At 33.0% G+C, this 12,630-nt stretch overlaps 2 protein-coding genes across 2 annotated transcripts; one reads left to right on the top strand and one right to left on the bottom strand.

Moving 5' to 3' along the window:
- Positions 1-65: 65 nt before the first annotated feature.
- Positions 66-1,622, bottom strand: LOC111000242 (sucrose-6-phosphate hydrolase). Its single transcript, XM_022269619.2, has one exon. It carries the CDS (start codon positions 1,596-1,598, stop codon positions 141-143), a length of 1,458 nt encoding a protein of 485 aa, XP_022125311.2. The 5' UTR covers positions 1,599-1,622; the 3' UTR covers positions 66-140.
- Positions 1,623-3,248: 1,626 nt separating this feature from the next.
- Positions 3,249-12,623, top strand: LOC111000255 (UDP-glucosyltransferase 2). Its single transcript, XM_022269636.2, has 8 exons — positions 3,249-3,422; positions 5,723-5,810; positions 6,025-6,217; positions 8,852-9,043; positions 9,944-10,163; positions 10,977-11,196; positions 11,881-12,100; positions 12,353-12,623. The coding sequence occupies exons 1-8, from the start codon at positions 3,279-3,281 to the stop codon at positions 12,621-12,623; spliced, it is 1,548 nt and encodes a 515-aa protein (XP_022125328.2). The 5' UTR covers positions 3,249-3,278.
- Positions 12,624-12,630: the final 7 nt, after the last annotated feature.

Here is a 12,630-nt window from a genome sequence, read left to right as displayed (position 1 = left end):
TATGAAAATTATGAACGAAGATAAAACATTTTATGACTATTTGATCTGAGATTAAAACAATAATGTATAATTTTAAGTAGCCACAACATGACTATTCTTACATTTGCATTTTATTAATCGAAATTGAGATCATAATTGACTTAAACAGACACACTTCTAGCTAAACTATAAGCGTCTACTAATAAAGATTGCGGACTTAAATTTGATATTTTCCATTCACCATCTGCATACACTCTGCTACTAAAAACGACCTCTCCCTCGCCACAGAATAGCTCCAAACTACTGGTGTCCAAAAATACTCTCCAAATTTGTTCTCCTATCGGTAACCACTCTACTTGTCTTATATCTTCAGAGCCTCTATCTACAACAACTTTACCAACTACAGGGTCCCAACGTAGCCAGACCTTGCCTCCTCCTTCAGTTCCTTCGATTAACAACTCAATTTTTTCATTTAAGTCTCCTGTAATAATCAATTCTGATGCCTTTGGTAAAGTTAGTACTTCATCGCTAGCAAATTCGCCCGTTTTAATAGATTCTTGTCGTAGTGTCAACATTTCCTCTATAGGTTTTACAGTTATTCGATCTCCAACTAAATTCAATTCCCTGATAATTGTCATTGCTCCAGCCCATCCATCAATATCTTCTGGGTGTTCCACATCCCACATACTAAACCACGCTACTAAATAACGTTTACTATTATGCTCTGTCGTTTGACTGGCGTAAAAATCATGACCAAAATCGATTTCTTGGAATTCTACCTCAGGAATAAATTCGAATGTATCGTAATTAAAACTTCCTATTATGTAGCCTGTCTGGTAAGTATTCTTATAACGGTCTCCCTGTGGCTGGATTCCCTGAGGAGACATGAGCAATATGAATTTTCCATCTAAATTGAAGAAATCGGGGCACTCCCACATATAACCCATTTCACCAGTAGATTCTCCAATCACGGACAAAAACTCCCAACTTTTAAGATCCTTAGAAGAATAAAGCTCAACTTTTCCATACTCATCTGAAGTTTTAGTACCAACTACCATATACCAATCATTTCCATATTTCCACACTTTTGGATCTCGGAAATCTGCAACTTTACTTGTTAAAACGGGATTATTCTCATATTTATGGAAGTTCACACCGTCATCACTAAATGCAAGAAATTGACTTTCCTTATATAAAGGTTCTTCATCAATTACCTCTCTTCCAGTGTAGATAAGAGTTAAAGTATCACCATCGACTACAGCACTTCCAGAAAAACACATCTCTTCTTCAGGAATTAGAGCAGTAGGAAGTTGATTCCACTGAACGAGGTCTGGACTTGAAAAATGCCCCCAATGCATAGGACCCCACACACTGTCATAAGGGTAATATTGATAAAAGAGATGAAATTCTCCTTTATAGTAAGAGAAGCCATTGGGATCGTTCATCCACCCGACTGGTGGAGAAACATGGTACTGTAATCGATAACGAGAACCAATTTCCGCTTTTTTTATTTCTATATATTCTTCCAAATCCCAGATAGCACTCTCATTATGCCTAATAGATAAAGAAGAGGCGATGGCTAATAAACAGGCCACTAAAAGAAACTCAGCACGCGCCATTATTCTTTTAAGGAGCTAACAGAAATTTCTTATTTATATGGTTTAGATTATCTTCCAATATCGTCAATATAGATAAAATCTCAAGTGTTTTATTTGGCAGTTGGCGTAAAACATCGTCTCCTGCCATGTTTTATCAAAGAGATATAAAAGTGCGATATTATTTTAAGGATTTTTATTATTATACTGTCGTTACATACTTGTGGCGCTAGTAACCCTTATTAGGATTTTAGCCTCAACGTAGATATCTTTACACCTTCTGGGTTCAACATATTTTTGGGTACATGATACATTGTTTCTTTTGCCGTACGAGGAATGGCAAGAAGAAACTATAATCGATTGATGCATTCAGGCTATGATTCAAACGCAAGATGCAGATAATAACAGATCTCTTAATTTTTCAACCTAATTTTAATAATTATTTGATCTGAGCACTTTGATATGACAAATGAAAAAATGTTTTTAATTATTATAATACTCTCAATTACCCATTTCCCTGGTATATTACAAATTAATATACTAACAATAAATATGTCACTTAAGATTGCGTACTGGTACTGAAACCTCTACATATTTGTCACACTTTTATCATCCACTAATAATATTATATTGAAGCTATAACCATTATTTATAGAGAAAAAGGTAAAAGTGACAATACAAAAATATTTCCTCCAACATTGATTTTATTTCCTTTGGTTGATGTTGATGTTGCTGCCTGGTTTACTTTGTATAAGGTTTTCAGTAATTTATTATTTTCTGTATTTAATGATTTTATACGATAGGTCAAAGTATTAACATAACATACTATTGTAATTGTACGTGGCCTCTCTAGGCGGATCTACCGATTGATGTCCCGATTGGTAACATTAGCCAAAATAACCATGTATTTATCTTTTTGCCTGCATAATTGTATGATTGCATTGAGACATGTTAAACTAAGAAAATGGTATGCTTTGGCCATCCTGTATTATTACAAATACAGGATAGCCAAATTAAAAGAAAAACGAAATAAGATTCCGATATTATAGATGCCTTCTGACGCAAAGCTCATGTCACGTGATCGGCGACTTGTCCGTTTGACATTTTTATTTCATGAGTTAATTTTGCTCACTTGCCGTAAGTGCTCACCTAAAAATCCATATTCCTCAGAAACACCGAGAGGATCCTTTGGCATTGCCTAACGATATCTACCTTGTGTATTAAACATGTAGTTGGGGTTGATTTCATATTATATCGATGAATAAATAAATAATTTAACTAAAAATCGTATGAATACTGATAAATTAATTTTTTGCCGCGCACCACCACTTTGTGGAACCAGCTACCCACTAAAGTATTTCCGAACCAATTTGACATAAGGTCCTTTAAGAAAAGAGCGTGCAAATTCTTAAAAGGCTGGCAACACACTCGCGAGCCGCTATTACTTAACATCAGGTGAGCTTCCTCTCATAAAAAAAAGCATTCAGTTAATATATGTTTTGTTACCTATGTATAGTTAAAAAATTTAATAGGTCTAATTGAATTCGGCTTAGAGTCACTGTTACGTAACGTAAACACACAAGCAAAACTTAAAAAGGAATGATTTTTGCAATGTAGGCAACCCCTATAAATCTTCAGTTATATTCGATTTTTTAATAACCGACATACAGCTATACAAAGCAGTATGTTTGGATCAGTCGTACAATGATGTACAAAATAGTGACTTTATTTGTTTTGTTTTGTGTTTGTGATGGTTTCAAAATATTGTTATTTTTTCCTATTCCTGGAAAGAGTCATTCCATATTAGGTGAAGGCTATGTTCGTTATTTAAGCAATTCCGGACATGAGGTTTGTTTGTTAAGAATAGTACTGTGAAATATGTTTATGCTGTATTAATCATAATTAAAGGACTGGAACGCTTTCTCTGTAAGAAAATATGTCAAAATAATTTTGCATCTTTCTCATTTTTGTGCTATAAAATGAAACAAAACATTACTATTACAGCTTAGTGTGGCATTTTTCTAGGAAAGATAAATTATAAATACAAAACAATAAAGTGAATAAAGTATTAAATATATATTGTTATAATAGAGTCTTATGTAAGAAGGAAGTCACTAAATGGTTACAAAGCATCAATTACAATTATAAAACTGAGGAACTCTTGGTGATAAATGAATAACTACTATAATATTGAAAGCCATTTATTTATTTATTATATTATTTATGTACATGTGTAATATATTAACAGTTTTTCTTTTGAGTAATTATGTATTTAACACACTCTCCCACACACACATACATTCACTATCTCACTTTACTCACAGGGAGAACACTTGAACACTTCACACCATAATAGAATTACTTGTTAAATTGATTGTAAATTACGAATCATGTACTTGATGCTAGAGTTTTTGTCTAATATATTTAAGGGGTTAGGCGCTGTATGCTGAAATACAGGTTCACACCTAGTTCAGCGTCAGATAAACCTGACTAATTTTGTTTATATATCTAGCGCAATTAGATATAAGTTTGAAATAGATTATTATTATTATAATGTAAGAAGTAATGAAATTTTAAGTTTTTTTATTACTTTTATGCAAATCTTTTCAATAAACACGGTGTTTACTGTCAATAAAGTATGTGATAAGAATCAAGTGATATTATCGAATAAGATGAACAATTAGGGACGCAAATAATTCAACGTACGTACAAAATTTTTACGTACTTTCAAAATTTGTACGTACAATAAACGCATTTTATTGTACGTACAAATTCTGAGAGAAACTATTCTTAAACCAAGAATTCGTATATTACAAATACATTGGCAGAGGTCAAAGTCTTAATAATGATAACATATTATTTATTATTCTAGATATATTCTTTCTGGTAATTGTTTAAAGTTAACGGCCGCCATCGACGCCACCAGTTATTGCAACATTATCTCTACTCTGTTTCAGATATTGTTTATTTTTATATTACTATTTTATTTATTTGCAACTGAAATTGTTGGTATTATGTATCTTGTTGATTGGACATCATATTATAAAGATAGTTTGTTTCCAGTACACCGTGGCGGTAAATCTTTTAGTATACGTCAGAATGAAAACTTTCCATACTGTTCAACAATAAGATGCATTTGATAACGTGATTTATTGATTGCATAAACATTTAGGCGTATATTGAGAACTAGGCAGTCAATTTATTTCTTCTGGTGTCTATTCAATCGAAAGTCTCTACTTATATTTTAGTATTGTAGGTACTTTTTTGGCTTAACACAAAACAAAATTAGATATACCATGAAAAATGAAATGTAAGCATATTAGCCTAATTGGTATAATAAAATACATGTATCAATTTAAAGTAATTGGCAGTTGGCAAAGAATAATTTGCATTTAATTGTTTTCGATGGGGAAATCGAAATTTAATATTATTCCTTTTTGTCATGTGATTTAATGGATTGAATTAGTTTTTTATTGTAACGTTTATTTATTTATTATATAATTAACACTTCGTTGCATTATATAAAAGGAAAATATTAGACATAATTTAATGAAAAGCAACAGGCGGCCTTATCGCTTTGGAGCGATTTCTTCCAGACAACCACTTTGGCTGTTTTAACGTTGGCTGACTTATACACATTTTTTTCCCTAACTACCTTCGTTGTTTAAGACCATTACTTGTATATAACGTGTAATATGTTACAATGGCAGTCATGCTTAATTCGCTGCTGCAGTAACTGTGACCCACACCAAGCTTTTTGAATTGACCTCGGTTTCTTAGAGTGCCTTCTAGAAGTACAGACACCCATCTGGGATATAAAGATGTTTGAGCTTTCTTAAATAATTATTAAAACCGTTGTCAAAAATACTTTATATTACGGAGATAAAACTATTTTATGATCTTCAGAACGCAGTTTCATTTATATTAGTTCGTGATGTTGAATATTTATTGAAATTAATATTTCGATGTTTAGCTTTAGTAATACCTGTGTAGATCCATCTCGACTTCTTACTTACGTTAGATTAAGTCTGTCGGTGCATCGACTGTGAAACTATCTATCCGCAAGTTAAATACCTTTACGTTAGTAGTGAATAGGGGATTATTCTTTCGAATGGAATGTTGCCGATGTCCAACTAATTTGTTTACAGGTGACGTATGTAACTCCTATAATAATGCAGAATCCACCGCCAAGAGTGCGACAAGTCAATATATCAGAGAACATAGGCTTACTTCCCGGTAAGTATAAAAATGCCGACACTTGATCTTGGCCCTAGAATACTATCACGTTTTCTTGATATTTTTAAAGGACCGAATATAATTGTTGTGATATTATTAAATCATCCGTTTGGATAGAAATGAGTTTTGCGTCAAACAAGACGGAAACTTTATCGTAATAATATTTGAATTTCGAATACAAGTAATTTAACGGATGTAATTTTTAATTTTCCAGGACACATATTTGACATCCAAAAGCTTATGTATAAGGAATTAGACCTTCAAGAAATGTATATAATCCGATCAGTGATTCGTAACTTTATAAATGGCACCCTCCAGGCCTCAACAATGCAAAACTTCATGCATGACCCTAAAGAAGAATACGATGTCGTTGTTGTAGAATGGTTGTACACAGAACTTGGTTCCGGGTAAGTTATATGTATTAGGTATTAGGTAGGTGGACTCAATTTCCGCAACTATGCAAATTTGGTCCGTTTTGCGTAAAGCCCTGGCTACTTTAGCCAGCCTAGCTCCTTCCAGAAGCACAGAAGTCTCCTGGGCACTTCACAGGCTTCTCGGAGCGACCTCACTGTTCCGAGGATTTTCATTCGTTATTTAGCCACAGCCTCGCATTCCAGGACTACATGGGTGACTGATTCCTCTGCGTTGAAACAACCTCTGCACATGGGGCTGTCCGTCGCGCCTAGGACAAATAGATGTTTATTAAGGAGACAATGGCCCGTAATTGTCCCTATCATTGTTTTAAGATCGGTTGCTGGCAGAGCCATTTTGAACTGTCTGCAGTCCGCACTATGCGACCATCGTTGATTCTGGAATTCGACGGATTTCCGGAGAATCCAAGTTCGCACTATAAGTTATATGTAAAATATATATGTTTTTATCCACTGCATTTTGTTACTAAAATAATAAAAAAGTTAGATTCAGAAAGTCGCAGAAGTGGCGACTTTCATTTTTATTGAATTACCAATAATAATCTAAAATTGACACTGTCATCTTTGTAAAATAATCCTTCCTTTTTAGTGGCCTTTTTAGACCTTTTTAATGTCCAGTATTTTTAACATGTAAATAATTTGTGATATGGATAAACACTGACAGAAATAGGATTCACATAACTTCCTCAAATACGCATTTCGATATTGTAGATTAAGATTTGAGATTGTAAGACTCAGAACCGTGAGTTCTAGCGTAAGCTATTACTCCCTTATCATAAAAACCTTTAACATAATAATAATTAATATAAATACAATGAAGATTCACTTGCTGTATGCCATGCAGGTTTTTATCAACCTTTCGATATATAATAATATACGGAAGTGTAAGACTCGACGAGATTAAAAACAAGTTCTTAAATACTGTGGACATGAAACTGGTTTCAAGAGACTCCTTGTATTTCGTTTTATAAGGATTGTTTGAATAAGCATACCGGAAAAAACTTAAATAAAAATATAACAACGTTTAATCATACAAGTTGTTTGGTTTTAAATAATAACCATAAAAAAGCAATCAATTCTCTTTTGTTTCTTAACGAAAAAAAGCCATTTGCGTCCTATCGAAACGTGTTCTTATTACAAAATTGAAATTCGCGCTATAATAAAATTTGACTACGGAGCTGGTTAATCAAGACTTAAGAAGACATTAGCGGCTAGTATTAGGGGTTGATGCTCCTCCATATGCTACGTTGCGCTTTGGGTTCAAGCGAGGAAGATCTTCCATTAGCGACGACCCCAGCACTGGTCGCCCTACAGCGTGGCGATATTGAACGAATTAAATTATTACAAAAGTAAAAAAATGTGTCTTGGAAGAACGTCGTTTCGTGTTTTATTTAAAGCTGGAGAAATGAAGCTTTCCATATAAAATCTCTATAATACACACAACCATTACTATATGAATACTATAACATTCAAACAATTTGACTATTGAGGCCTTAGAAAAAAGTTCAAGATATTTCCGTTTAGTATTAGTACGTCAATATGATAATATTATATTTTATGTCTCCATTAAAGTTTTGACTGTTAGAAATATTTGCACGTAGTCAGACTGTTCTCAAATTTAAATGATGCATGTTTGTACATCTGTTTCAAACATGCAAGAGCCCTACTTAATTTATTTATACAAAGATGTATCATTACTTTACTCGTATAAGATTGCACAGGTTGTCCTAAAATTTTAAATAAATTTCGCCTGATGTAATAAGAAACTTATGCTATATAACGTATTTCATATTCTCCATTATGAGATACATCACTATGTATTGTGTTCATTAAAATAAAATTAAGAATCGATATTTTGTTGGCATGTTTTGTGGAATGCTTTTAATTTTGAGTTATATAGTTACTCATTACAATTACTAAATATTACAAAATTATTAAACGAAGAGCGATTCAAATCGTCGACGACCAGTCACTTTCCGAGAGGCTTGACTCCTAGGCATTGCGTAGAGATGTGGGATGGGATCTCTTTGCATTTTCTACCGCAATTACCATGGAGAGTGTTCAGAGTTGTTCGAACTAATACCTGCAGTTGAGTTTCATCTTCGGACGTCAAGGCAAAATACCTTACGTATATGTATACGTATCAACTAGACGTCCGTCGTTCCACAACTAAGCGATTCTTAAGGCAATTTCTGCCGCGCAATACCACTACCCGGGAACTAGCTCACTGAAGTATTTACGAACCAATTCAACTTGTGAAGAAAAGGCCCTTACGAGCCTCCTGGCAGTGCTAGTGTCCATGGGCAGCGGTGTCACTTAGCTGAAGGTGGGCCTCCTGCCCGTCTGCCTCCTGTTACATAAAAAAATATAATTATTTCGGGTATTAATCTGTTTAGACTGTCCTATAGTAATATTAAGACTATATATAAAATATAAAATAATATTAATATATTTTGTTGGAATTTGAATAAGATATATCGATGAAATCAGATTTTCATTGTTTCTAGCATACCTATTTCTTTATTACAATGAGAATCAAGAAATATTTTTAACAATTGACTCCTGCCTATGACTTGCTACGAAGTAACAAATTCAATTTTTTCCTTTCAGACTGTCTGCGGTATTCAACTGCCCTCTCATATGGTCCACATCTACGGAAGTCCACTCGGAAATTCTTTCTCTCATTGGTGATGGACTCAACCCCGCTTACTCAGTATATATTTGGGATAGAGAATTTTCTACAACCTTCTATTACCGCTTAAGACATTTATGGCTTCTATTTAAGGATTTTTATGATAGAGTGTAAGTTTTAACTTTCGTCAATATAATTTATATTTGTTTTTTGTACAAAAGCTAAAATCTTAATATATGTTGACAATAGGCAGTAAAAGGACGACATTTGCGTAAAATAGGTATATAGAGCCAAAAACGTTTTTAAACAACTTTCTTCTCTCAGTTCTTATTTTTTTTTATTTAAGTGGTAGCAAACAGGCAGACAGATATAAAGCCGCCCATGAAGACATTCATTGACCATTAGGTCTTAAAAGTACTAGATATCTCGAAGTTAAATGGCCTCTTAATGTTTCCATTAATTTGCAGAAAAAGGAGCGTAGGTCTATTCTACGATAAAAAAAAATCTAAAATCTAAATACCAAAATTACTCGTTTCACATTACACTCATCAAAAAAGCTTTATTATATCATAGAAAGAATTTGTTGTTCAGCTTTTACCAACGATTTGCGGTAACGATATATAAAAAAATGTGCAATTCACACGTGGTAGAAGTGAAACCTTCAAAAACAAAGTTTTATTATTAATCATACCTATATAAATTAAATAATTTTCACTATCTAAATGTATTAAACTTTTCTTTAAAAACAGTATATTTTAAAGATAAACTTTAATTTATTATTTTAATATAAATCTTTAATTTGACAAAAACTAAAACAACAAAAGTTTGAAACTCGATAAAATGAAAAAGCGGCAGTAAAGAGAGGCTGTATAATGCCTGCTATCTCATTTTCTCCCACGTTAAATCTTATGAATTTATATTTCTGTCTCTTTTTACTGTCGCTATTTCCGTTGCATCCGGTTTGAAATCACAACGATTCTATAGAAGTTTCACTTCAATAATCTAATTAGTAGGTAGATATTAAGATCTTTTCATTGGCAATCATTGAAAATAAATTCTTACTTTTATAGGACCTATAAAGCGATAGAAGACAAGATGTTTGAACAGTCATTTAAGTCAGCTGTCGAATCTCGAGGAAGAGCATTACCAACATTCGACGAAGTGCGATATAATGCTTCAATCATGTTGGGAAACAGTCATATATCCACAGGTGACCCTCACTCATTACCACAAGCCTATAAGAATATTGGGGGATATCATATAAAGGAGAAAATTGAACCATTGCCAAAGGTATGTTTTGGATTAATAACTAAAAGACTTGTACACACTTATCACGTTCCGTATTAAGAATGTAGTTAGGAATTATAACTGCAAAAACATTTTGGTAACATATATTTTTGTTATAATTCCCAAACGATTAATATTAACAATAATCATTACTGATTTTGTTTGTACTAATTATTCTATACTGGGTGGTCCAACTGGTGACGTCAAATTTTTTTTTTTACATTTCTGATCTACAGAAAAAAACCTGCAAAATACCTACAACAAAAAATATATGAATTTTTGAAACCTCGCTGGCAGAAAACAATTAAAAAACACATAAACAAATTAACTCGAAAACTAAAAAAAGAAATAAGTAGAACATTAGGTATGTTGCATGCTAGTTTGTTGGCATGGGCTAGTTTCGTAGACACCCTTGTGTGAGGCATCTAAAAAAAATTTTTGGCGTCACTTGTTGGACCAACCTGTATAATATCATTATTTTAACAACTATAATCGACTCCAAACTGCTAGACATATTTCATTTGTCAACTGCCCGGGTATAATAATGTGCGAATACTCAAATTCGACGAATTAGACAACACTTATTAGCGCGTAAGACGTGTATTAAACGTATAAAGACATTAATTATCTCAAAGCTTTACAATTTTTGTTATTATAATGTTATCTGTTGAATAAACAAACAGTTGGTTTTAGGACATTTACCTTAAAGGATTAGTATAAAACTTATCATTTTCATTGCAAGCATACATCTCAAATGTATACGTAAAATGTATTTTTATACACACATACTGAAAAATCATTTCATCATTTTTATAGAATCTGCAAAAACTGATGGACTCATCAAAACACGGAGTTATTTACTTCAGCTTAGGAACAATGTTACGGAGCAGCGCTCTACCAGAAGGAAAGACGAGAGAATTATTAGATGCCTTTGGTACATTAAAACAAACTGTTATATGGAAATACGAAGATCAATTGACAAATGTACCTAAGAATGTTCACGTTGTCCAATGGGCACCACAACCGAGTATACTAGGTATGAACTAGTTAAATTGCGTTACCTTATGTTCGAATAAGATTCAAAATCATATACATATTTATTATATTGCTTAGCAAGAGCAGAATTTCTAGTCTATTGCTTATCGAAATACCATTTCTACGTACATTTTATTATTATTAATTATGTGCGGCCGCGTCCACTGTTTGCTTTTGACGACATTTATACTTTCATCCCTTTTCTTGAGGCATGCGTGTCGAACCATTAGCAACGCACGCCTCGCGATATCTGTACGCGTCTTTAGGTTTGTATGAGTTTTGTTAATCTAGTGCATTAAGGGTATTTTTCACAATGTATGGATAAAGTACCAAATAGCTATGCAAGACATAAATTATTCGGAAGATAAAAGTTCATGACAAATAGCGCTATCTGACAGTCGTGAAACGCAACAATACTGTTTATCCTACCAAAAGTACTAAATAGCTTATTTGGAGCTTATTTAGAACTTATCCATACCTTATGAAACAGACCCTTAATGTACCTATATTACTCAGTCTAAAATGCTTGTACATTACATTATTTTTCTCCAAAGGTACATGTTAGTCTGACACCATAAAATAAAAGACGTGTTACTGCCCATAGCAATATAAAAAATTTTGCTAATTTTACTTCTACGTAGTAATTTAATTGTCGTATAAGCCATTTAATCTAATATTTTTGCAGCTCATTCAAACACAGTTTTATTTATAACACACGGTGGATTATTATCGCTCTATGAAATTCTTAGTATAGGATTACCTCTGATTGGTATTCCAATGTTTGGAGATCAATTCACAAATGTCAATAGAGCGGTTAAAAATGGTTATGCGAAACGATTTGATATAGGAGAACAACCAATTGAAACGTTACTTCATTATATTAAGGAAATAATCGAAAATCCTAAGTAAGTCCTGGTTTTATTTATTTCAACTGTATTATGTAACCTAATTGCATACAATAAACTAAAGAGAGACATTAATAACTGCTTGCAATGGGATTGTCGATTATAAGGGATTCAATACGATCTCGGACCAATTGTGGCAAGAGAGATCATTATAAAGTATACATTTTATTTAAAATCAAAAGAAAAAATTAATCGATAGTATGAATAAATTGATGTGTCTTATTTATTAATTTTTAATTCTTTGAATTTCAGATATCGTGAGCGCGCTAAAGAAATGTCGCGTATCTACCACTCTCGCACGGCAGACCCTGGCGTAGAATTGGTTCACTGGATAGAGGAAGTGGTGACGTCACAGGGTGCGTCCTATTTACGTTCTCCCGCACTCGGCATCCCCCTATACCAGAAGTACTATCTCGACTTCTTTGCTGTTATAATAGTCGTATTTAGTACTATCGGATACCTTGTGCGGACATTACTGAGTAACTTATTTAAGAAATCACTCGATATCAAGAAGATCAATTAAATACACA

The sequence above is a fragment of the Pieris rapae genome, chromosome 14 (assembly GCF_905147795.1).
Source record: "Pieris rapae chromosome 14, ilPieRapa1.1, whole genome shotgun sequence".
NCBI lineage: Eukaryota > Metazoa > Arthropoda > Insecta > Lepidoptera > Pieridae > Pieris > Pieris rapae.
This window is presented reverse-complemented; position numbering and strand designations above follow the sequence as displayed.